We start from the raw sequence: 27656 nt of genomic DNA on the forward strand, positions 1-27656 counted from the left end.
CCTAATTACACAAAACAAGGGTCTAATTGAGTAATTGTTACGGAGATTATTAAAGTAGTTCATGTAGTGGTAGATGTCATTGGTATAGTAGTAGCAGAAGTAGTAATGGTGTGGTTGTTACAGTAGTAGTAGTAGTCGTTGTTGGTGTAGTAATATCAGTAGTAGATGTTGTTGATGTAGATGTAGTAGAAGTGATTGTGGTGGTGGTAGTAGTAGTAGTAGTAGTAGTAGTAGTAGTAGTAGTAGTAGTAGTAGTCGCAGTAGACGTTGTTGTATTAGTTGTAGCAAACGCTGTAGTATCAGTAGTGATAGTCATTGTTATAGTAGTATCAGTATTAGTAGACATTGTAGTAGTAGTAGTCGTGGTTGTGGCTGTAGTAGAAGCAGTAGTAGTTGTAATATAAGTAACTTTCTGTAGTAGTAGTTGGTGTAGCACTTGTGATTTATTATTATTGTTGTCAGTTATTACTGTTGTCCTTTCTTTCTTTTTACTCTCATATTTACTATTATACATTAATAAGCATTGTTGTTACTCCCTACCGCTGACTGGTTTCTTTTTATATGTTTTATCTATATCTGTGACACTTGCTTCATTTATTGACTGTTATTGTTTCTTATGTATGTACTCTGACCTGTCCACCAAGTTACCTTCACATGCATACACACACTCACACGCACACACTCACGCACATACCAGTACATGACTATATTGTTGTTGTTTTTGTTTTGTTTTGTTTCATTGCTTTGTATTTGTTGATGTTTTCTTGTATTTGTATGATTTTTGCATATTCTAAAAAAAAACAAAAAAAACAAGGGTCATAAGCAGAATAGAAAATAACATAATATAAGGATGAAAGAATATAGAATAAACAGCACAGAATATAAGAATATAAGCCCATTATATGAATGACTCAAGCTATGTCTAGGAATCAAACTATCTCAGACACTTCTAAGTGAGCTAAGTTTTATCTTGAACTCCTAGCAACCACACAGAAAGGTCCTGGAAATCATCCTCAACACCATAACACATGCTTGACTCTGAGCTCTGGGGTTTGCCAGTTCATCTCTAGGTTTCCAGTCATCTACTACAGTCCATGTGCAAAAAAGAGAAAGCTATCAGTGTATTGATGTTTTTATGGCAAATTATAAAGGGGAATCACCATGACTCATTTTTCCAGTCTTCTAGTTTCTGGAAGTATTTTTCCTCCTGCATTTTCTCCCCAAAGATTTAAAACATCTTTCAATAAAGCGTTCTAAGACACGAACAAAACCAAACACCTCCGAGATGAATCATAACATTACAAAGTTTGATTTGAAGCAGAGAAGTACACACCCTTCAAAAGCTGGACTCTGTAAAGTTGTTTTTAATGAATACTTTTGTTGAGAAAGGATGAAATTAAAAAGCTATATACAATTTCACATTTATTGTTTTTTAAATCTACAAAGAGCTACGTTAAATTGTAAATACATGCTATAAACAGTTCTATGGAGCAGCTGTTTTCCATATTATTAATAATGTGAAACATATCTTGAGCAAAAGATCATCATAATAAGGTTATTTCTGAAAGATCAGGTGACATTGAAGATAAAGTAAAAATGCTAATGTTTAATCACAGGAACAAATTAAATTTTAAAATATATTGACGTTATTTAAAATTGTAAAATAATTTAAATATATTAACATTTTACTGCATTTTTTAATTATGAAAATACATCCACTCTGAGCATAACACACTCTCAGAAATAAAGCTACAAACCTTTCACTGAGGTGGTACCTTTTCAAAAGATACAGTTTTGTACCTCACAGTTTTGCAGATTTCTTTGTGCTGTTTTCTTTTACAGCGCATTGTGTTCTGCATACTGATTTGCTATAGACCATTGCAAATTAATCTCTTGCCAAATTTACATGAATCTTCGATTGGTAGCAGTGTGACGCTGAAGTGCTGTACTGTATGTTTGCAAGTTTTCTACATAACAAACCCAATATTGTTGACGAAACATTCTGCACTCACAAAGGCACCTGCGGTAGCACTCAAAAGCCAGAGGAAGCATCGCACAAAAAGTTGGATTTCTGGACATGCTAAAGGAAGGTAAAAGTTATGCGACTGTAGGGTGCCATTATAGAATAAACTAATCTTCGGTTCTTTATATTCAGTTTTACAGTCTAAAAAAATATAAAACAATTAAAAAATTAATTTGACTACCTTGTGGATTTCACTCATTGCGGGTTATTTTTAAAACGTAATTTCTGGGATTAACGAGGGACCATTGTACTGGTGCATATTGGTACCTAAAAGGTACTAATTTGTACCTTTGGGTTTACAATTTTGAAGCTTAAGGGTACTATGAGGTACACATGTGCACTTCTTGGTACAAATGAAGGTACAAATGTTCACCAGGTAGGTACAAAAATGTACCTTTTAAAAAAGTACCACTACACTGACACCTTTATTTCTGAGAGTGCAGACTTATGCTTTTGTTATTTATATATTTTTAGAAAAATAAAGAACAGACAGACAAACATGTCATGTAACAATAATCTGTGCAAAATGTAAAATAAAGCATAAAACAAGAGAAAAAGGCAACATACAAAACATATACTGTATGACCTACAAAAAGACACAGCAATGGATGTTTCAAGAGTTCACACTTAGATATTGCTTGATAATGTAAGCTAGTTTGGCATGCTGTCCTGAGAGAAAACCCTGAGCTAGGAGATAATTGAGAATGTAAGGGGGTGTACGAGATCAGGTAGTTCTCGAGAGCTCCACCTGGTAAAAAAGAAACAGGGGGAAGATGGGGTGGATGGGGGGTCTTTTCGAAAAATGAAGATAAGGGAGTAGTTTTAGTCAAGCTACTTATAGTGAGTTTGGATTAGTCAGATTAGTTTACTAATGATTGCCGATGGGAGACCAGTGGCGATAAATCATATCAGGCGTTCCTCTCAAAATTAGTTTGTAAAATTTCACAAAGAGAGAGCAAAAAAACATACAAATCTTTAGAAATTAAACAACATTATTAGTCTATATCTTGAGTAAGAAAAAAAAGATAGGGTCTCGCATTTTATCAGATTTTGCAGAGTTCGCAGAGGATTCCCATCTAATTCTTTCAAACTGTAAAGTGGAGGTGAGTCCAAGAAGCCAGTCAGAAAACAAAGGCCTCGGATTTTTCTTCCAGAAACATTTTCTTCCGGATAACTTTTTTAGGTATGATGAAAATGATGAATACTTGAAATATTTTGTAACAGTAAACATGTCAGGCTAAAAAATTCAAATGAATCATTGACTTCTGTTGTCTTCAGTAGTTTCTAAAACAGATTTATTTCAACTTGAAAAGGTGTTTTTGGATATCTTTAATGCGGGAGATACTGTTGTCCTAAAAATCTTTAAAAAAACATAAAAAACAAACAAAATTACATATACCAAAGAAATGGTAAAGCAAAAAAATGCTGGCAGTTTTAAAACCTTGACTTTTTAAACCACAGTATACCTTGAAAACGGTTATCGTCCCATGCCTAGGACCAAAAAAAATATGTGCTAAAGTACCCTCTGCAGCTTTTGTCGTACTTATCCACTTTTAAACAGCAGAGCACACAAAAATCTAAACAGAAAGAAAAACACTACAATACATAGCATATTTTACAAAGAAACAAACAACACCTACAAAATATTACAATCAGTTACTGTATTTGTTCAAATCCCCAGCCCCAAGTATGAGCAAGAGCAAAAGTGATGCTTAGCTTGACTTGTTTAGCAAATCTGAGCATAAATATTTAAAATCAGGCTGAGAATTTAAATCTCCTCATGTATAAATAATCTGCGTTTAATATGAGAAACAAGCTAAATGTTAAAAACCCTCAGAAAAGTCCTGTAAACTCTGTGAGTCACTGCTTTTTAAGACAATCCACACTTTATTACTCTCTTTCCCATAACACTCATACGCATCTCAACCACATCCCAACATGCGCTCTTCTCATTCCCATAGTTCTCCCCTGCTGCTGTGTCTGCCACGCACTAACCGGCTCCGGCAATTTGTCTGAAAGCTCTTTACCAGACCACACATCCTCCCGGCAGGCCAGAGAAGCCCCCTGCGCTGTTTACAGAGGACTGCAGCTGCAGACGCCAGTGCTTGTACAGCTGGACGCTCCCAGACACTGCACCTCGCTGAGCCTGCGTGCATCCGTGCCCTCAGGATAAGAGCGAATGAAAGGAGCCCTCACAGATAACAGCCTGCTAAAGAAACCGCTTTTAAAATAAGACGTGGGCTAACAGGCTACGCTTAGGCTAGTGGGATTTTTTTTTTGTGCAAAGATGGCATTTAAAAACCACAAAACCGTTTCCACTTGGTTTCAGAAAAGATTCTCACTATACTGCACTATATATTCTATAGTAGCTAATTATAGCTTAGATTCAATTACTAAATAAAATGCAAATTACAATGGCTTTCAATATAAACAGTTGATATTAAATTGTATTGAGAGGAAAAAAAAGGTCTTTATACATTACTATTTAGAAGCTAAAAGAAAGCTAGAAAATAATAGTAACTATCCAATTTCAAAATTGTATATGACCAAGCGGAAACTTCCTGCTCTCCCTCGTGAAGCTAATACAGATGTAACAGAAACTGCAATTCATTGAAATTCCACTAGGCCTGGCTCCATAATAGAGCAGATTTCTATTGACCCCAATGTTAAAATGACCAACTTTACAGCAGAAAAAAGGTATTTAAAACCTGGCACAAAAAACTATTTGGGTGCATATAGCTAATATTTCCCTGAAACCATTCAAGTGGCCTCCATTTCCAAGGTGAGTGAAATTATATACTTATATCTATACATGTATTTGTTTTATGTAAGATAATTTATCATTTATAATTTTCTCTAGAACTTGAAAGCACTCCACAATCTCACAGATTGATTAGCTGTAGGCTCTGGAACAGTCATCTGAAACTTTCTCATACAGTGTTATGCCTGGATTTCATAAATAGACTTGTATTAACAGAGACTATATTTGAAGCATTTTAATGTAAATCGTGTTTTCCTCCTTTAGAAAAACATCATAATAACAATAACAATAAAAATAACACATGTACTACAACAGTGTTTTTAAAAGTCTAAACACTTTTTAGATATAGTATACAACCAAGCACATGTGGTCAGAACACAAGCGAGTTGCAGGTAATAAAGCATTAAGCGTTCCTCCCAAAGAAAAGCCTGTCTAAGCAAAATGCTAGCAGGCATCTGTAGCTTTGCTCGAGCTCTGTCTCTTTGCCCTCTCTCTGTCTCGGTCGGTGCGATGATGCTCGAACAAAATGGCAACGGTTGGCCACGCCTACTTGTAGCTTCATTTGCGCTCTTTAGAAACCTATGGGTGACGTCATGGATACTACATCCACATCTTTTACATTCTATGTATGTCTCATTCCAGAATTGTAGATAAAATTCAAGCATTTTTCATTTGTTTTTTCTTGAACTTGAATTATATACCTGTACAACAAGGCATAATTTACAGTAAACTGAAACCATTATTAATGTAAAATAATGCAGAATCCTTAAATATAACAGGAAACATTTGAATCTTTCACTAATTGTTTAATCTTTTAAACCACCAACAGGGTTGACAATATGAGAGTTGAACGTTTTGGGATTTAGCTTTAGATTCTAACCTCAAACCAGGTACCACATGGCAAGTCTAAAACAGAATTAGTTTTTATTATTAAATAAAAATACAAATTATAATTTGTGTATTTGTTATAAAGAACCTAAATTGTGATGGTAGATATAAAAAATTAAGTGTTGAACACGTCATGTTTTTTTTTCTGGGAATAATATTTCTAAAGGAGATGTTGACATGGAATTAAACCAGATTTAGGTTAAAAACCCAAATAATACAAACATAGAAATAAAACAAAACAAAACTAAAAAAATCTGATGTGTAATAATAATGAAACGACACAAGAACAAAGTACTGAACCACTGAAATGTATTTAGTATTTTATATTAAAGGCTTTTTTTTGGTGATGGCAGCTTCTGAAAGACACCTTTCATATGGGGAATGAAGTCACATACATCACTCAGATGTGATTTTTTTACAGACTTCAACAGATTGTACAAATCTTGATAGTTCTGTGGGTCTCGTCTATAAAATCTGATCTTTATTTTGCATTTTCTATTGGATTCAAGTCAGGTGATTGCCTGGACAATTCAAGCAGCTTTATTTTCTTTCTCTAAAACCATTTGAGAGTTTCCTTGGCTGTGTTTTGTATTATTGTCTTGATGAAATGTCCATCCTGGTTTCATTTTCATCATCCTGCTAATGCAGATGTTGGACTGAAGCAGCTAATATTAATTTACAATGGCGAAGGGTAGAGGATTGCTGATTAACTACAGTGATTTCAGCTGCTGTTTGAGCTTTTACTGCCTTTTTATCCAATACTTTTCCCCTGTTTCATTTTATTTTGTTACACAAAACTTCATTTTTAATTTAATTAAATTAGCTTACTTTGCATATATGGATTTCTTTGGTTGTTTTTAAATTTAATGTCAATGGCTCCTTACGAAATATGTTTTCTGTGAAAAATGCTGATGTGTTCAATCCTTATTTCCATGATTTGTGTGTATATAAAATTAACAAATCAGCTATAGTCTGAGCATATAAACGTGTAGCCTAAAGAAAGCTAATTAAATAAAGCTAAACAAACGTCTCTCACTGGGAACAAATACTTTTTTTTATAATAGATAATGTTACACTGCAAAGGCTTTGTACATCACTTGTGGTCTAGTGACCTTTTCCATTTATGATTGTTTAAACTTGTATGTGTATTTTCTTTGAACTTGAAGCACATATCACAAAGTAAAATAATGGTCATATAAGAGAAGCTTGACGAATTAGAGAAGAAAACATGATGATCTAGAAGACCAAATCATGGAGAAAACAAAAACAGCAAGCCTTGGTTTCCAAAAGTCTCCATTTTCAAGGGTTAAAAACACCAGTGCAAGTGGCAGGAATACTGTAGCAAAAACTGTGCATTTTAAATGTTGCCTTGGTGACTGACCATCTCATTCAGTCGTCCTTGAGCGAGTGTCTATCCCCAACATGCATACTGTAAATTCATCCTTCATATTCTTCTATCTCTTCCCACTCGACCCCCCCAAAGCAACCATTAGCAGACTGAGATGTTATTAGAGTTGGCATTTGCTGAAGTTTGGCCCCTGCTCTGACACAAATACACATTTGCATGCTGGGAGTTCTGCCCTTCCTCCATCATCATTGCAATTCATTTGTCACTCTCAGACACGCGCGCGCGCGCACACACACACACAAACACAGGTCTAATAAAAATATTACTCGCCATACACGTTCTTGCACACATAGTTTAACTAGAACTGACGAGGTGTCTGAAATATTAATTTAAATATGATTCACTTTCAAATACAATAATAAAAATAATTAGATTATATTTAATTAAGTATAATTAGATTATATAATAATATACAATTGTATTAGAATTATATAATTAGATTATAACAGGTTAGCTTTGCAGTCAATGATCACTAACATCTTTAAAAATTACTCTAAAAAATGTAATCAAGTAAAAGTAATTCTTAGTAAATCTTAAAATAAATATCTGTTTTTAGAATTGCACATGGTTATGCTGTCAATGTTTTATTTCAAAGGTATTTAGATATATTTATATGTATTATGGCAGCATAATTCAAAAAGTTAGGAGTTAGGAGTGTGTTTTTGTTTTTAAAAAACAATTAGTATTTTTATTGAGCAAAGATGCAATAATTTGACCAAATATATTATATATGGTCATATTTCACTGGTCATATGATATACAGTATACAGTTGAAACCAGACGTTTATAAACACTGCAAAAAAGGCACATAACCATTTTAAAAAAATGTCCGATGTTAAATCATAGTAAATGTTTACTATTTTAGGTCTGTTAGAATTACCAAAATGATTTACATTTGCTAAATGGCAAAATAATGAGAGAATTTTTTAAAAGATTTCTTTATTAATTTCTAGACAGTGCAAAGTTTACACACTGTCAGGCCCCAGTGTTTTCGTCATGTGACCTTCCTCATGTGCTTCTATGTTCTGTTTCCCGCCTTTTCATTATGTTTATCAGATTCACCTGGATGTGTTCATCCCTAGTGTGTTATCCGTTTCATAAAGTCATGTATATTTATAGTCTTGTGTGTTGTTTAGTCGTGGTTTTGTTTTCTCTTGGTTATGCTTGTCAACACCCCATGTCGTTCCTGAGTCTCCAGTGTTTCCTATGTCCTTCATGCGAGTGTTTATCAATAAATCTACATGTTTGATAACTCCTGTGATCCTTTGCCTTCCAGAGAAAGCCCAGGTGTGACACATACATTAAACTATATAACTTTGGTCAAATGTTTTGGGTATCCTTCCCCAAGTTTCTTGCAACAGTTTGCTAGAATTGTGGCCCATTCCTCCTGACTGAATTGGTGTAACTGAGTCAGATTTTGTAGGCTGTCTTGCTCGCATACGCTTTTTCAACTCTGGCCACACATTTTCTATAGGATTGAGATCAGGGCTTTGTGATGGCCACTCCAAAACATTCACTCTGTTGTCCTTAAAGCACATTTTAACTAATTTGGTAGTATGCTTAGGGTCATGGTCCATTTGGAAGATCCTTTTGTGGCCAAGTTTTAATTTTTTGGCTCATATCTCTAAATGTTGCTTAACTATTTCTAGATAGTATTTTTTCCCCATGATGCCATCTATGCTGTGAAGTGGACCAGTCCCTCCTGCAGCAAAACAGCCCCACAACATAATGCTGCCATCCCCATACTTCACAGTTGGGATGGTGTTCCTAGGCTTGTAAGCTTCCCCCTTTGTCCTCCAAATGTAACGCTGGTCATTATGCCCAAACAATTTTAATTATAGTTTCATCAGACCAGAGGACATGTCTCCAAAAATTTAAATCTTTTCCCAGTGTGGTTTTGCAATTTTTATTCTGGCCTTTTTATGATGCTTTTGGGGTAATGCTTCTTTCCTTGCAAAGTGGTCTTTCAGCTCTTGTCGGAATTGTTTCACTTTGGATAATGAAACTCTCTTACCAGCTTCAGCCAGCATCTACACAGCGTCTTTTGCTTCTGTTCTGCCGTTATAACGTACAGTACAGTTCGCACCATATCCATATCACCTTCATCTCTGTGACACAGAATTCTTGTCAATTAGCCAATCAGAAACTTCCAAAACCTTGACACCATCATCTGGGCTTTTTTAGAGGCGTATTAATCTTATTGTATTTAAACTTTTGACTTTTAAGAAGTAATCAAAATTTCTCAAAAATATTTCTCTCATTACTCTGCTGTTAAGCAAATAGAAACAATTTTGGTGATCCTAACTTACATAAAAGAGAAAAAAGTTTAGTTACATTTAACAATTGACATTCAAAAAAAACAAAACAAATGTGCCTTTTTATACAGTGTATGCAAACTTCTGGTTTCAACTGTGTATTGTATATTATATGCAATATATTTAATATTAACCAAATCTTTTTACTTTAAATAAATAATAATATTTTTAAATGAATTAAAGAATCCTAAAAGTATGCACTAATTTTTCCAGAAGAACAGAAAACATCATAACCTTTAATTTTTAGATTATTTACTTTTTTACTAGTAATAATTAGACAACTTTCTTAACCCCCAAATCATCCTATTAAAATTATTTTACTCTTTAGATTTGCCATTACAAGAATACTTTACATAATATATTACAATCATTCAATTTCTTTTCAGCTTAGTCCCTTTATTAATCTGGGGTCGCCACAGCGGAATGAACCACCAACTTATCAGCATATGTTTTATGCAGCGGATGCCCTTCCAGCTGCAACCTATCTCTGGGAAACATCCATACGCTCACATTTACACTCATCCACTACAGACAATTTAGCCTAACCAATTCACCTGTACCACATGTCTTTAGACTGCAAACGGCACACAGAAATGCCAACTGACCCAGCTGAAGCTTGAACCAGTGACCTTCTTGCTGTGAGGTGACAGAGCTACCTACTGCACCAAAGCGTCGCCTAATATATTACTGTAAAATATTATTAATGTTTCATCTAATAAACGCAACCTTGATAAGCATACAGTTCTTGTTTATAAATCCTTAAAATACAACTTTCTTTTTGGCTGAACTGTCTCTTTAATCAGTCACTCTCAAACCTTGATCACACATAGCGCTAGAATGTACACAACAAGCATTTCTCTTCATTTCCTTTCCTAGTAATGACTCTCAGCGTCTTCACTCCCATCCACTTGACAGTCCTCCCTCATTTTAGCATGGGCGCATTCTTTCCTGTAATTATTTCCAGCAAACTCTGTCAAAACATGCACTTGCTCCCTGATCCCAAAAATATACGTTTTGTTGTTGCTTTCCTCTCTAAGTGTGACATCTTGGTGACAGGCTGTCAGCATGTGTACATCTTCCCACTTCAATTCCATTCCTCATTCATACATCAATCTCCATCTTTCCTCTCGCAGCGCCTCTCAACATGCCATTAAAACCTGCAATAAAATTCCCTGCAGTGTCGCGCCAGTGTTCTATATTCAGTCGTTTTTCACCCATAATCTCACAGGACGAGCCAAACCCAGAGCGATTGTACCCGTTTCCCAGCGCTCCGATGTTGCCACCAGCCTGTGATATTTCCAGCTCTGCTGTCTATCAATGAGGCTAATGCTAATGCACTATATTTGGGAGTTCGCCTCTAGAGAATCACAGTCTGCTTGGAAATGAGCGGTTCTCGGTCTTGTTTAGCAAGACTTGCTACACTGCAGCTTATTCTGGCCAAATGCAGGTCACCCAATCAACAAGGAACATCTGATAATGTTAGTTTACAACTAGGATGTAGCATCAAAACAATAAGCAAAAGTACACATTAATTTGAATTATACAGTAAGTTCAAATACAGTAGTTTCTCTCCTGTAAACCAACAGTGTCAGCTCTTGCATGCACATTATTATGCAACAGGAAGTTTGAGCTCAGTTTACTGAGACAATTCTCCCTTATATTCTCTTCTTGTCTGCTGTCCTGTGCTAGTTCGTCATTAATTCTTTCCCCTGAGTTCCTGCTCCAATTATGTTTTGTCCTGTCTTGCCAGCCCAGCCATGTTTGTTTGCCTATTTGTGTTTTAGTATGTTTTTAGTATGTTTATGTTTTTTGATGTTTTTTATGACTAACACAAATGCTTGATTGTTATTATGAATGTTGGAAGTATAAGTTTTTTAAAGAAATAATTTATGAGTAAAAAGATAAAAGTTATTTTTATTTTTTAGAATGTTTTTGTAACGATTAAAAATAAATTTAGAATTTATTTCTAAATAACAGTATTCATTTCTTTAAAAAAAAAAAAAAATTGATGTTCACTGCCAAACAATTGTGTAGGTATACAGATTCTTTCAAAAACTGATTCCTTGCAAATTTTGGTAAATCCTGCGGCTAGTTCTTGTAGAAGCCTGGAAACTTGCGAACGCAACTTTTTCTAAGCAGCAGATAAAAACCAGTGCACCCTGTCTCCTGGAAGCTGGAAGCCAGCCAATCAGATACAAGCTACTGATTTCAGCCAGTCCTGGCCATTTATGTGAGTAATGTGCATCGTGGGTGGTTCTTTTCTTGTTTCGTGACTGCTATCGAGAGTTTCATCAGTTGTTGTTTGTGAAAGCTGTGACCCACCTGTTGGAGGGTGTGGAGAAGACAGCGAGTATGATGTCCCGGCCGTGCATGCGGATGATGGGACTGGTGGAATGCAGGAGGTTGAAGTAGAAATGCGAATCTCCCGGGATGGAGCAGTTCAGGCGAGCTTTCAGGAATGACGTCCACTGCTTTTCCAGCACGCGCTGTGATCCGCCCTGATCGGCTTTGCACACGCGAGCCACACGAGACACCACCACCTTGAAATCAGATATTAATTATGAATTTTCAGCATTTCAATAATACATGCAGTACTGTATCCTTTCCACCCCAAATCTGTTAATCCTTGGGGATTTTGGAGAGTAGCTAGTCTGTGTGAAATGGGTAAGCTAATATAAATTCATTCATGAAAATGTCAGCATTCCCTAAAATGGGTTTGCAGAGCAATTTCAGAGCAGCCCAATCCAAAGCACAGTGGGTTTTTGTTCTCCTCGAGGTCCAGCAGTATAAAATGCCTGCGCAAGCACAATTCTGTTCTCGCAGAAGTCTTGCATTGCTAATTCGAACATAAAAGGAAGCTTTGTTTTTCTTCCGATCTGTTTTTCTCGGTTTTCAGTAAATGATATGACTGATGGCATTTCAGTTGACCTGAAAAACAACAACAGAAAAAAAAACTAAACTTCTGTGCATCTAAATTACACTGAAAACTGCTTTATAGGGCATGGTTATTAAATTAAGCATTCAGCAAAACAAAAAAAAGAAAAAGGTCATACTGCTCTCTGACTGGAAATACCGTGGTAAGTATTGACATTTGAATAATATTGCCAGACTGCACATACAGTAACACAATTTTTTTGCGCGCTGATCTCTATATTTATATACTGCTGATAGGGATAATTTTAATGTTTCATATTTCAGGAATTCTATATTTATACATTTGACAAATGTTTCTCATACTACATTCAAAGTATACATTTTAAGTGTACCTTGAAACTGAACCTACACTGTAAAAAATGCTGGGTTCCACACATTCGAGTTGGGACAACATGAAGGAATTAAGTTAACTAATTTGTTTTTACAAATTTAAGTGGATTGAACATAAAACAATTAAACTGTCCCTCAGAAAAATCAAGAATTGTGTTGTTTAAACTGATTTTAAATAGGCAGTTTGAACAAACTGCAAGCATATTTTTTGGAGTGTACTGTAAGAGGTACTAAATTTAAGGGGCATCAAAAAAAAAAGAAAGAAACAAACAAACAAACAAAAGCTAAAACAAAGCTCAAAATATGAGTTTTTATGCATTAGTTTCCAGAATCCGAGCCTTTTCTCTCTAGAAATTATAAACATTTGTTAGAAAGATTTAATTTTTCTTTACATACAATAAAATAGTTCAATCATTTATTTTCAGACAGAAACAATAAGCAATATCATCCAACTTCGAAATAAACCAACTTACAGTGCAAAAACAAATCAATATAGAAAACGATATACTGTATGAGCTGTATATATTTAGTATGCATAATTAAACTGGGCTTTGTGCTGATGAAAAAAAAATCATTATATGCATACTTTAACATACAGATAAATTCCAAAGGACGCTTTACGCTTTTAAGTGTAGAGTTAAAATAATAATTGGACCAATATTACACAAATAATTAGTTCTTGGGTGATTTTATAAAGACCCCAAAAGTGGTTTTTTACAGTAATGACACAAAAGAACAGTTATGGGTACTTAAAATAAACCATATTTTAAAAAAAATTTCTTAATGTACAGAACTTTTCATTATTATTATTTTTTTTTTTACCAATTTACAGATACTTTATCCATTATAAAAAACTTTTGTGGCTACAAGGTGCTAAAGAGGTACCCAATCCTAATTCTATTTTTGTACCCCTACCTCTTCCCCTTGGCCCTTGAAACAGAGTGTGAAGGTGAAGGGCTTCAAAATTTACCCATGAGAAATGGGACACCACTACAACACCTGCACACCTCATCATATTGCATGTCATCGCAATCTCTTACTTCAGATGAGATGGCGACAGCTGTACTTATTCCAGTTGTTTGGAATTTATTTTCAGAAAATAACTGAAGGCAACGATATCATGTTATTATAACGATACAATGTGGCAATAAGCTCAGAACTGTATTGTGCATTTACACCATGGCCATATTCATCTATTTAAACACATGAAAACAACATGAACATTACACCAGACACTGTAAAAAGCTTATTCCCAGCCACTTGACTTTTCTGAGAGGGTTTTTGAGTGTCATAGAGTGTCAGATATGAAAGTATGTTGTGGTAATAATAAACAGGAGTTCTTATTAGGGGTTATAGAAAGTCAAATTTAGTTTTTATTTTAGCTGTAAAACACGAACGGCACTATCAATGTAGTAAAACATGTGGTTATTTGTCGTAAAAACTCATAATAATGACAAAAAAATACTAATTTGTGCATCTCCTGACTTCCGTGTGCAGCCATGCTGTCATTATCGATGGTGTATTATGGGAAATTTTCGTACCCCTTGGTTTCGAGTGCGGTCCTGAAAAATCTCTGTTTCAAGTGCTATTCGGCCCTCCCCTTTAGCCCTACGCCTTTAAGATAATTGGGACACCCCTACCCCTTCAGGTGAATGTGCAAAATGAAGCAAACGGGTAAGGCGAAGGGCTAAGGTGTAGAATTGGGATTAGGCCTAACTGTCTTCTGAAACATTAGAGTAAACTCTGAAAAACGCGTCTTTTTTTATTATGAAAACACGACAATCAAGATACTTGTGCACAAGTCTCCATAACTTAACAATCCTCTCACCTTCTCCAGGTAGTTGAACTCCATGGCCATCTCTCTGAAAAAGAAGTAGACGTGCGGCCCCCATTCCACAGCGCTCACAAAGTATGGCTCTGAAACACAACCGAACAACACCAAACCATCAATACTTCCTGTTTATGGCATGTTACTACTCTCACAGGTCACATGGACTTTAAGAAGAGCTGATTTGACGGAACTACAGCGTTAAACTATGTGCTGCTTTCCAATAGAGCCATTATACAGTACAGTCAATGGACACACACAAAGCACAAAAAGGAAAGTGAGGGCGTTTTGGGGCAGGAAGTGACCCAGGACAGCAGGAGGGAGAGAAGCCTGGAGTTTGAGTCAGGACACAGATGTGCTTTTCTGCTGCATCAGAGAGATCACATTAGGGCACAAGACCAGAGAAGCAAAGAAAGATGGGAAGAGGAGGTGGGTTTGACATCCAGTTTGGCTGCTGACTCAGATAGGGATGCTTAGAAAGCGTTATCGACCCTGACACTAATGCTCCATTCCAAAACTAGTGAGACGCTGACACAGAATGCACTGTGACAGTCAATGGAAAACAAATCTAAAATGAGGTGACCAGAGAAATGATGCCATAAACCTCCGAAAACATTTCTGTCAAATTTGAAATCAAATTCATTTCAGTGGAGCATTTTTTTTTTACTTCACAGCTTAAAAAAACACTTAAAAAATGTAGTTTATCTTTTTTTATTAGGTATGCATCTATTGTAAGTAAAATAATTTTTATAAAGGTCTGCTCACAGTTTTTTAAACTTAAAATAAATCTAAAACACTTTGCTTTGATTTATTTTATATATATATAAGAAAAAAATCACTTATTTAAAAAATTCTTTAAACAAAATGCATTTCATTATGATCGAAATGGAGCGGGATGAAGTGTAAGCTTCAACACTCTTATTTGTTATTATATAGCACTTGTGTTGTCTAAAATAACTGTAAACATTGTCTGAAAATGTGCTTAATTTGTCTTATTTGATAGAATAAATTATGCTCTAAATCAGTGGTCCTTAACCACTAGGCTGTGGACTGTTACCGGTCCATGGATCAAATGGTACTGGGCTGCACAAGAAATCATTTATTATTCCACTTTTATTTATTATCTGAGTCTGAACGATCTTTTACTTTGAAAAGTCTTTTATTTTGAAAAATGATTATACTCTCGGTTACATCTTGAGTGCCCAAGTTTAACCCACAAGCAACAAAATGAGTTAGAAAGATGTCTTTGGCAGTGTTGCCAGATTGGGCAGTTTGGAATTTGATTAAGGTTAAAAAATGGCATAGGTGGGTTGATAAAATGTAGACGGTTCTAAAACGTAAATTTTATATGCAACTTATTTAACAACACATAATTAAGTGCTCCTACTCCATTCAGTTAGTAGTGACCAGTGCATAGAGCAAACCACGTGAGCCCACCCACTCAGAGAAGCAAAGTTGCATCAAAATATCAAAATCTGACTCCCCTTACAAATCTGACTTCCTTTGCGTGCACGGGCATCACGCAGCGCCTGCAGTTAAACTCACAGCGGTTTATTATGACACTTTTATTGACCATTTTTTCCAAGCAATTGACAGCAAGAACAAACAGAAGCGTTGTCTGATTGACAAGCAGCATCTTATATAGCTCAAAAGAATTATAAAACACCAAATGTGATGAACTTATACCCCATTTTAAAAGTAAAACGTACTCTAATAGGTAGTGCAGTGTGTGGGTAAGAGGGGGGGCAGTGTTTCGATGTGGTCCGGTTATGTTGTGGTCCTGTGACTGCTGGTGTCGGTTGCTGTATGGTTAACAAATATGACAGTTAAAGTAACTAGGTTAATTCGATTTAAATAAATTAAAAATGAATAAAATATGAATTTAATATTTTGGGCATTTGTTTGTGCGTTTGGGCAGGTTTTAGACAGCTTTTGGGCTGGAAAAAGTCAGCTATGTCTGGCAACACTGAAAAGTTTCTTTGCTATAAGGGAAAATGGCCCAGTGAAGGACCCGCAAACTGCCAAGGAATGGATCCGCAAAAAATTGGTCAACAAATCAGGTGAATCCGGCATGTCTGTGCAAGAAGATCAACTGATGGAGATCGCAAACAACATCGGTCTTTTGGTGGTTTGAAATTATAGGAGCTTTCTGGGAGAAATAACAAAACGAAAGGGTGGCGGGAGATGGGACTGATAAGCAGGTATGGCTTCAGTTTGTATGGATATACACATTTCTGTAAGACTATCTCAGACAAACACAGAACACTCTAACACTGCAGGGCTTTGTAATTTTCTCAATAAATAAAAGTTGTATCAGAGATACAGCAATGTTTTGTCAGCTTGTCATCCTCTGAAAAAATAAATTGATAATCACCTAGCAACCTACAACCTGCAAAACATAATCCCCACTTTTTTTTGAGGACCACTGCTCTAAATGATAGCTTATTTCAATTTAGAATAACCATCATCAGTTTTACTTAAACAAATAAGCATAAATTGAAAGCCCAGAGACATTAAGAATGTCCAAGTGGTCTACTATTTTTTCCCATAGCTGTTTACATGTATACACACACGTGCACGCACAGATGATTCAAGGTTAGTACAAGTCATGCAAAAACAAATGCTTTTTAACAACAGGCATGGCGCATGCATCAGTGCACTTAACTCGCTCTCTCACATACATTATACATACAAAAACAGCATTAATGCTACATTGATGTGTTGACTCTGCACAGCTTCCTCTTCCTGTCAGCTAGCATTTGATGTCTTCATTACCTCTAAACCATTTGGAGTCGTGTTTCACCGTTCGCAGGGCAGGATTGTCCCCCAGACTCCTGTAGATTACAGCATCGATAGCCAGAAAATCAGTTACTGTGGCCGTGTAGAGATTCCTCTCTGCAAAAAAGCACAAAAACAAACTCTCTATTTAATATCTATATAGTTCAAAAACATACAAAGCACAGAAGGATAATAAACCTATAGTTTTAGTTTTCAGACAAAATTATTAGCCCTCCTTTGACATTTTAATTCTTTATAAAATATTTGTGTTGTTTATTAGAACAAATTTTTTCCCCCACAGTATTTCATATTATGTTTTATAATGTTTTTATTTTAGTTTGGCTTAAATGAAACAATGATTTTACTTTTTAAACTTCCTAGGTTAATATTGTTGACCCCCTTTAGAAAGTTTTTTTTTTTTTATTGGCGAAAAACAAACGTTTGCTGTCCAGTAACTAGTATAATTATCCTAACTTGCCATGCTAAACTAATTTACCTGGTAAAGCCTTTAAATTGCACTGAATACTAGTATCTTGCAAAATAACTAGCAAAATAGTAAGAACTGTAACCATGGCAAAGACAAAACAAATTATGTTTAAAAATGTGTTGAAACGAAATCTCTAAGTTACTTGACAAATATTTAATAATGGTTATTAATTTTGTTGTCAACTGTTAAAGTCTATTGGAATCTATAAAAGCTTCTCAACTACATAACTCATTTCAACAAATCACACATTAGTCAATGTAGCATGTACTATATATAGACTTAGACAAGAAGATTTGCTGAAGTTCAAACCCATCATTAGGGAAAAAAAGGGGATTTGAGTGACTGAACTTGATGTGTTCTGGCTGGTATGAGCATTTCAGAAACGAATGATCTGCAGGGATTTTCATGCACAAAGATCTGTAGGGTTTATATAGAATGGCCCAAAAAAGCCAGCGGTCAATGAAAAAATGCCAGACTGCTTTGGACTGACTAAAAGACAGCATTCATTTATTACAAGCACTCATTATAACCAAGCTCTGCAGAAAAGCATCTCTGAGCACATCCAACCTTGAAACAGATGAGCTACAGCAGCAGAAGAAGAGTTATGTCAGATAGCTACAGCAAACTCAATTCAGAACAACAAAATTCTACTACGACACTATTATAAACACTACAAATCACACAAATAGGAGATTCACATCATGTTGTAATAAGCGGCTCTGGACCACAAAGTTCTTACATTGCATGGGTATATTTTAAAAACAGCCAAAAATACATTGAATGGGTCAAAAGCATAGATTTTTCTTTTATGCCAAAATTGAATAGAATGTTAAGTAATGTCTTCCATGAAGATATTTAGTAAATTTCCTACTGTAAATATATTAAAACAGATTTCATTTAATACTAATGTGCATTGCATTTAGATTTTATTATACTATATTATTAATAGTTGTCTTGTGCAGATATTCCAACCTTTTCTATCATAACGAAAGGCTAATTCATTCAGCTTTCATATAAAGTATTGCTGACAAAATGTACGCTTAAGAATAGCTTTCTTTTCCAGGGTCTAATATGCAGTGTGATGTTTTTATATCAATATGCACCAAAGTCTCTGAGAAATGTTTACAGCACCTTCTTGAATAAACGAAACAAAGATTTGAGACAAAGGATTCAATTCTGAAGGCAAAAGGGAGTACAACCTGGTAATAGTTAATGTATCTAATAAAGTGGCCACTGAAAATAAATATAACTTCTATCATAGTAGAAACATGTGTCATGCCCCTGAGTTATGCAAATGAGTTGCAAAACTGATTAAAAGACGGTTATTTTCAGTTGTTTCGCTTCCTTGTCTGTTCTGATTAATAACTGCCTTGCATAAAATATGGTCTCAATATACTTTCCCCAGTCTAATGCGTCTTCCTATATTACAAAAAATGTTTCATTTCCCTTAGGTTCGTCCAGGCAGGAAGCAGTAGAGTCATAAAACCGAGCAGGGAATGTGCTGGAGAGCATATGTGCATGATTAGACTGAGAGATGCACATAAATATTGCTCGTAGACCAGCGTGTAATTAAGTTAAAGAATAACAACAAGGACATCAGCATTACCTATATCTATATTTAGTCCTGTAATGTGCAGAGGCGGACAACAGACATATTTCTTCTGATAATGCGGAAAGCAAGTAAAATGAGGACTCTCACCTGCAAACAGGGCCACGTTGGCATGTTTCGGGTCGTATGGGCATCGAGCCATGCCACTTACAGTTTCACCCACCATCTCAAGAGTGTCTCCCTAAATACAAACACACACACATACACAGAGAGAGAAAACACATTTGTTTAATTAGTGGCACAAAAAGCAGGAGGAAAAATTGACACTGCTAAATAAACATGATATTCTCAATAGAACTGTTTGCTAATACCAAGCAGAAGGAGAGAAAAGTTAGCCGAGTTAAAACATACGCACAAAATTTAATTTCAAAAACATCCGTAAGCAATTTATAGCACAATTACAGTTCAAGCTGAAAATGACTCTCAGGCCATTAAAAGGAACTATAAATAAACCTCTCTCTCTGTCTCCACCGCACTTTTCGGTCTCCAGAGAGCCTCCTAAACTCCTGACAGGTGTAATGTTGCATTAAAGGTGCGCGATTATTCTTTTCATTACTCAGATCATCAACAGCGTGTTTCCAGCTTGACAGACGGAGTTTCTTCGTATCCTCGAGACTTTTGCATACACAAACTTTTATCTTCCTAATTCCCTTGATGGAAATAGACGGCAGGTGGCTGTCAGGATTGGGGAAGCACAGATGCCACTTATGAACACTTTACTTTACTGTTTTATTATGGTGTCTGCAATTTTGCTCCTGAAAGCTGTTTCTGAAATTACTGCTAAACAGTGTTATTACTTACTCAAATGCTAAACGCAATTCCAGGCACTCACTGACAGTGGAGCTTTTACATTCAAATACTGCCAGTCACATATCAAAGGTTGTGTCTTTTATATTTCTCTAATGGGCGACGCGGTGGCGAAGTAGGTAGTGCTGTCGCCTCACAGCAAGAAGGTCACTGGTTTGAGCCTCAACTGGGTCAGTTGGCATTTCTGTGTGGAGTTTGCATGTTCTCCCCGTGTTCGTGTGAGCTTCTTAAAGGTGCTCTGGTTTTCCTGACAAGTCCAAAGGCATGCAGTACAGATGAATTGGGTAGGCTAAATTGTCCGTAGTGTATATGTGTGATTAAGTGTGTATGGTTATTTCCTAGTAACGGGATGCAGCTGGAAGAGCATCCGTTGCGTAAAACTTATGCTGGATAAGTTGGCGGTTCATTCCGCTGTCGCGACCCAAGATTAATAAAGGGACTAAGCCTAATATTTCTCTAATATTGCCAAGCCCAAAAGTGCATTGATTTAAAGCTTATGCTGTCCAATATAATGATTAGCGTGGTCTCTTGATTCTTTCATATTATCTGCCTGTTGGTTTGGTCCATGTGTGTACAGAACACATACAGTTATATCAACAACTATTTGTGAAGAATTTTATATTGTATATTTTTTAATAATTTATAATATAATAATAATATATATTATATTATATTATATCTTACATCTTACAGCTTATTTTATTTTATTATTAATGGCCGCCAAAGTATATTTGGTGGTGACACATGAATAATACTATTATTATCATGCTTTTACACTTTTTTGTATCCGCTCAAGAGAGCCAAACATTCATGATCGATTAACCAGTGGAAAATCTTCTCTCGCATTGCACTTTTCCTACTGCTGATTCTGTCAACACTTACACAGACAATCTCATGTGCTCTGCAGACCCACAGAGACGCGCCTTTTGCACCAAAATGCGTCTAGTCATAGTTTCTGAATCTCCTAAAATGTCCGGGATTCAGCTTTTGCTTTATAAAGTTGCTGTTATTTGTATGCGTTATTGCATTACTTTTTCGCAGCCGACTGCACACGTACAGCCATGAGAGAAACAATAAATTATTAATTATTTAATAAACGACTTTAGGCCTAAACTATATATTCCGAGAGAACAAAATGATGTCAATACTGGTTCCAAATTTGTACACCATTAGAAATGGCTAATCAACTAATTTGCCTTATTTAAATAATCTACACTTTTATTCTTGTAATTATTATAATTTTTAGCAATAATGTCTATTTTTATTCCTTTTTTCTGTTAGTTATTTCTAAATTTCTGTACATTTCATTAATTTAATGATGTTAATACATTACATACCTTATCCATATCTAACATGCTTTGGCAATACTGTACTAAATGTCATGTCAATAAAGCAACTGTAGAGACATGGCTCCTAAATAGCATAAAAGTAAGAGAAATAGTGGATTTCTTTTATTTCAACACCTTTTTTAAATAACTTTAACCCATTGAAAAGAAAATGTGTTTTACAGAGTCATAATAAAAATATATATATAGTTTAAAAGCACATGGTGGCGCAGTGGGTAACACGTTCGCCTCACAGCAAGAAGGTCGCTGGGTCGCTGGTTTGATTCTTGGCTCAGTTGGTGTTTTTGTGTGGAGTTTGCATGTTCTCCTTGCGTTCGCGTGGGTTTCCTCCGGGTGCTCCGGTTTTCCCCACAGTCCAAAGACATGTGGTACAGGTGAATTGGGTAGGCTAAATTGTCCGTAGTGTATGAATGTGTGTGTATGTGTGGATGTTTCCCAGAGATAGCTTGCTGGAAGGGCATCTGCTGCGTAAAAACTTGCTGGATATGTTGGCGGTTCATTCCGCTGTGGCGACCCCAAATTAATAAAGGGACTAAGCCGACAAGAAAATGAATGAATGAATGAATGAATAAAAAGCACATTATTTTTGTGCTGTATGTGGGTAAAAAGTTTCAATCCAGCTACCGTAAGTATATTTCAAACCAGTGGGAAGCATTAAAATTGGTACATTCTAAACATTCTAATCTAATCTAATTCTGTCAAATTTATCAAGACAATAAATGCTCTTTAATGTGACGTGACAGAATTCTAATAATTAATAAATTCTGATAATAATATATGATAAATAAATAATAATAAACGTCTGTACAATGAATATACCAAACCAGCATTTTTATGAACTGATACACACTTAAATGTGCATAAACATGTGTGTGTTTCTCAACCTGAGCGAGGCAAGCTGGAATCCAGCAGAGCGGGTGATTAGTAATTATGTGTTTTCTTCTTTATCCAGCAGGCTGTATATCATTAGCGTGATTGGTTGAGGAGGAGCGGATCTGATATTGGAGGCAGTGCTCAGGTGTGGTGTTTATGGATGTGGTACTCAAGCTAATACCTCAGGTGGACTAGCAGCTCAAATCCTCCATTAATGTGCATCACGTGCGCCGAGGGCGATGGAGTCACCGACCAGATGGATGAAGCGCAACACACACATGCACTCAAGGGTCCTGGATTCAAACAGTGTGCCCGTTGAGTGGCATTACCATTCTTTTACGAATAAACAACCGTGCAGAGAGTAGCACGTCTAGACTGATTAATGACAGCTCTCTGCTCTTGAGGTCATCAGAAACAGCTTGCAGCTTCTGGGCATATTGACGGCCAGACAGGTGGAAAAATAGAGTATAAACAAACGACAGGGAAGATTTTTTTTTTTTTTTTTAGCTTAGGGGTTTTTTAAGAGATTCCCATCCGGGTCGGAGATGTGTGGTGACCCAATGCTGCCTGAGTCATTTATAATACCGCTGCAAGCAGTGCTCTGAAATGTGCTGAAGGGAAAAAAGCAGTTATGGAGGATGAAATAAAGTATGTGAGAGAGAAGTAATGGGCTGTGGAAAATAAATAAAGTATGAGAAAATGTAATGAGAAAATAGAGAGCCTAAAAACTTGGGATAAAGAAAGACAGGAAAGTACAAAAAAAAAAGAGAATAATAAAACAAAAATATATATAAAAATTAAAATAAAATGATAATATATAAAAATAAAATACAGTGTTAAATAATGTATTTATTCGTAAAAATGTACAGTAATTTTAATTAATATAATACAATAAAATAAAAAAAATATTTATAAATCTTAAATTAAATAAAACAAAAAAATGTAAATAATAATGTATAAAAACACAGTACAGTGTAAAAAAAGTATATTTATATGCATAAAAGTAGAATAATATAATATAATATAATATAATATAATATAATATAATATAATATAATATAATATAAAATTCTCCCCGCGTTCACGTGGGTTTCCTCCGGGTGCTCGAGTTTCCCCCACAGTCCAAAGATATTCGGTACAGGTGAATTGGGTAAGCTAAATTGTGCGCAGTGTATGAGTGTGTATGGATGTTTCCCATAGATGTGTTGCAGCTGGAAGGGCATCCGCTGCGTGGAGTAGAGGTCTGCATTCTCGCGGCTGTCCCGCGGGCGCCGCAGGACCCGACCAGATTTCTGCGGCGCGGGAATAAATTTCCGAATAAATCGCGGGAGCGGTCGGTAACGGGTTTAATTTGGGACGGGAGCGGGCTGTCTAGCAATATCGCGGATATTGCTATGCGAATGAGAGAGAGAGAGAGAGAGAGAGAGAGAGAGCTTTGCCTGTGTGTGTGCTTGGTGCTTGTGTGTGTGTGTATGAGAGAGAGAGAGCTTTCCCAGATAGCAAAATGCACTCGGGCCAGTTCCGGCTAGATTCTCGCCTGCTGGAGACTTACCACTCAGCCCGGCTCCGGCTTCCGGACTCCGGATGCTTGTGGACTCACTGCCCGATTCTGGCCCGAATCAATCGGGCCAGATGCGGCGGCCGTAAGCGAGCCGACGCTGCCGCATCTGCGCCGGAATCGGCCCGAGAGTAATGTGCGCTGCGGCCCGGAGCTGGCGCGACTCAGTATTTATTTACCTTTATATAAAACCTTTTGGTATTACATTGGTACTTGATACATGGTATTACAAGCCTTTGAGTTGATATAACAGCAAACGCCTGTGTGTCTGCTTGGTGCTTGTGTGTGTGTTAGTGCGCGCGCGCGCGCGTATGAGAGAGAGAGATTTGTCTGTGTGTGTGTGCTTGGTGCTGTGTGTGTTTATACAGACAGCTTGGCTGTCTGGACTGTATAGCTTGGTGATTTTCGGTTTTGTTCTCCTCCGCTCTTTAGCGGGATCAGCCAGAAAACGGGGCGGGTCGGGCAGCGGGACAATAAATTCTTAATATAAGCGGGAGCGGTCGGGTTCGGGCTAAAACCTGGCGGGTGCGGGCGGGATTCAAAATTTAGTCCCGCGCAGATCTCTAGCGTGGAGCATATGCTGGATAAGTTGGCGGTTCATTCCTCTGTGGCGACCCCAGATTAATGAAGGGAATATGCAGAAAAGAAGATGAACAACAAATAAATAAATATAAAATAAATTAAATTAAAACTTAAATAATGTAAATAATACTGTATGAAATAAAATATTTACATACATAAATATATAGAGTAATATAATATAATACGAAAGAATGAGTAAAATAAATAAATAAAATAAAATCAGAATAAAAATATTATACTGTTTATGTAATAATATTTGTTAAAATAATATTGTTTATGTTAACAATGTTAATATACTGTAAAATATTATGTAAAATAATATATTTATTTGTATAAATGTAGAGTAATATAATATAAAAAATATATACAAATTTTATTTAAATTAAAAAATAATACATTAATTAATACTGTATAAAAATACATGGTAAAATAAAATATTTACATATGTATAAATATATAGTAATAATGTGTAATATGAATGAATAAAATAATAATAATGCAAAACAAAACAAAACAAAACAAAACAAAACAGAAAAAAATGCAATGAGAAAAACAGACCCCAGAACACTGGGGTAATGAAAGACTAGAGGGTGTGGTGAGTTTCCAAAAGAATCCATTTTTCGTGTGATCAAATATTTGGTACTCACAGTATAATTGGCACACAACGGATTGAAGGCGTTGGTCCCGCAGATAAACAATCCACCCTGCCGGCTGAGCAGAACCTTCATGTAGTTACGGCACTCGTCCTGAAAAACAACAACATGTGAGTAAAAAGAAAGTCATTTGTCTCCTAAATCAAACTCCAATGACATCACATTTCTCAGCACTTTTCAATTTTATTCCAAGGATTGTTTGCATCTGTGCAAACAATTCACTTGGCAAAGCAGAGGCACGGAACAGTGAGTCATTGGGCTGAAGCTCGCTGCGATTGAACACACATGTCTGAGCTCTGCACCTGTGAACGGCTTTAAGGGATGTGAAATAGAGATGGCTTATGTCATGTGCGGCCCCCCACCGGTGTACCCGGCGTGTGCCCGCCAGTGTGGCACCAGTTGATGGGCAGCAACCTGTGGGCAATGGGGCTACATGATCACAGCAGTGTTGAATGATGGAGAGAAAAAGACGGAGGGGGAGCAGTGGGAGTGAGTGCTATTCCAGATGCTCACGTCCTCCACAGGCTTCTTGTTTTTCAGTCAAGAGGTGAGAGGGGAAATACTGTGTGTCAGAGAAATCACTGCTTACCCAATTACACATTCATTCATTCATTCAGTCATTCATTCATTCAGTCATTCATTGAACTCAAAATGGAAGATTTTGTTCATTGAAATATCCAAAAACCAATAGAACAGTTTTATATATTCAAACAACAATCGCCTGAAAGCCTGTAAACAAAACCAGGACCCACCTCTTCTCTCCGCCATCTCACCATATGACAACCCAAAGCATGATCAGTTCAGTGTGCCCTTACAGAGGTAAGCGGGTTTAACAAACCACATGTAGAGCACTTGTTCATCTCTCTAATACTTTAATCAACATTTGCACCAGTTTTGCACATTTGCACCAGACTACAATCACCCAGTATAAAATAAAATCATGCAGTGTGTTTCACGCTGGTGAGTGGGCTTGACAAACCTGTAGAAACATTCTTTCATTCATTTTTTTTTCTGCTTAATCTCTTTATAATCTGGGGCCGCCATAGCGGAATGAATCTCCAACTCATCTAGCATATGTTTTACGCAGCGCATGCCCTTCCAGCTGCAACCCATCACTGGGAAACACCCATACACTCCCATTCTCACACATACACTACATACAATTTAGCTTAATCGGTTCACCTATAACGCATGTCTTTGAACTTGTGGGGGAAACTGAAGCACCTGGAGGAAACCCACGCGAACATGCACCTGTAGAAACACTTATCTCTAAAACAAAACCCTCCCCCCTTCCTAGCTCTAGCACCTAATTTTCTTAAAGGTTGACTATGGCATAATAAAAGCTCAGCTACTTTCGTGACATGTCACGCACATCTCCTATTAGCAATTGCTTTAGCGCTCTTGATTTGGTTTGACAGATTATTCGTTATGTTTTATCTCACCAATGATAATGATTTCTGCAGGACTAAAACTCCCATGATTACACAATCAGCCACAAGGTCATCAAACTACGTCTTTGCTTTTTGTAAATACATACCCTATAGCAGGGAAAATTACATACCGTGGCTTTAACTTTTGTTACATTTTCTGATAATTTTAATAATTTTCTGATCATTTTGTTTATTCAAACTGAATGAAAGAATTAGGATTTCTTGACTCTGTATAGTTTGTCAATTTACTGTAAATATATAAATGACTGAAACTTTACTTTATATTACTGCAATTTGTTTATATGTGTGATTATATATAACTGTTTTATTATTACTTTACTTTTATAAAAGGAGACATATCATGAAAATTACACTACTTCTGTGTGCCACCAGGTCAAAAGCCTAGAAACCATGAAATATAACAACCTATTAACTTTGTTTTGGTAATCTTTTCTATGCAACCATGTAAACAAAATGCTAAGATTTCACTCCTCTGGTAACAAAGGAAGGGGATCTTATTATACATTACTCACCACAGCAGGTCAAGCATTACAATATGTGTGGCAAAAAACTAGTAATTTCAGATATTTAGGCTGCGTGAGATTTTTTTTTTTTTGTTCTTGTTTCTCAGGAGTCAGAATAACAAAGGTTTTACCTTCTTCTGGAAAGCAGCCAACCCAGTCTCATTCTGAAAATGTACCTCTACATACATTTTCGGAGTGCACCAAATACATCCTAGGAACTATGTTTTTTTTTAATTTTTTGTTTTCGCGAATCCACAGTATACTCTTTTTAAGATCTCAAAGTTTTCTTGCGAGTTTCATTCTCTGTTCTTATTATATCCACCATATGCTGCTGATGACTGACCCACTCTCTGCCTTCCCTAAACCCTACCAAGTGTTTTGAAAAAAAAAAACACCAACTGACCCGTCCACCTAGTTCCCTAAACCAATCCGACAGTTTTTAAAAGAAATTCAGAAAAAGAAAAGCCCTCGCCTGGTTTTTACAACATTTTCAGATTTCACCACACTCTCACCCTGTTATTT

The 27656-nt window shown here is 36.2% G+C and overlaps 1 protein-coding gene across 12 annotated transcripts in view; it reads right to left on the bottom strand.

The window, feature by feature from the left end:
- Positions 1 to 27656, bottom strand: part of sema6bb (sema domain, transmembrane domain (TM), and cytoplasmic domain, (semaphorin) 6Bb) — a 287153-nt gene that overhangs the window by 61007 nt on the left and 198490 nt on the right. For all 12 annotated transcript variants that reach the window (XR_015497758.1, XM_087264464.1, XM_087264455.2 and 9 more), the window contains 5 exons: positions 25175 to 25273; positions 19452 to 19542; positions 17263 to 17382; positions 14488 to 14576; positions 11718 to 11935 (listed from right to left, as the gene is read on the bottom strand). Coding sequence is in view for 11 of the 12 variants with exons in the window: in XM_087264464.1 (XP_087120590.1) it covers positions 11718 to 11935; positions 14488 to 14576; positions 17263 to 17382; positions 19452 to 19542; positions 25175 to 25273 (617 nt within the window). In the remaining variant the exon portion in view is untranslated. The remainder of the gene's footprint in view (positions 1 to 11717; positions 11936 to 14487; positions 14577 to 17262; positions 17383 to 19451; positions 19543 to 25174; positions 25274 to 27656) is intronic.

Source organism: Danio rerio, chromosome 8 (assembly GCF_052040795.2).
Source record: "Danio rerio strain M-AB ecotype USA chromosome 8, GRCz13ab, whole genome shotgun sequence".
In the NCBI taxonomy this organism is placed as follows: Eukaryota; Metazoa; Chordata; class Actinopteri; order Cypriniformes; family Danionidae; genus Danio; species Danio rerio.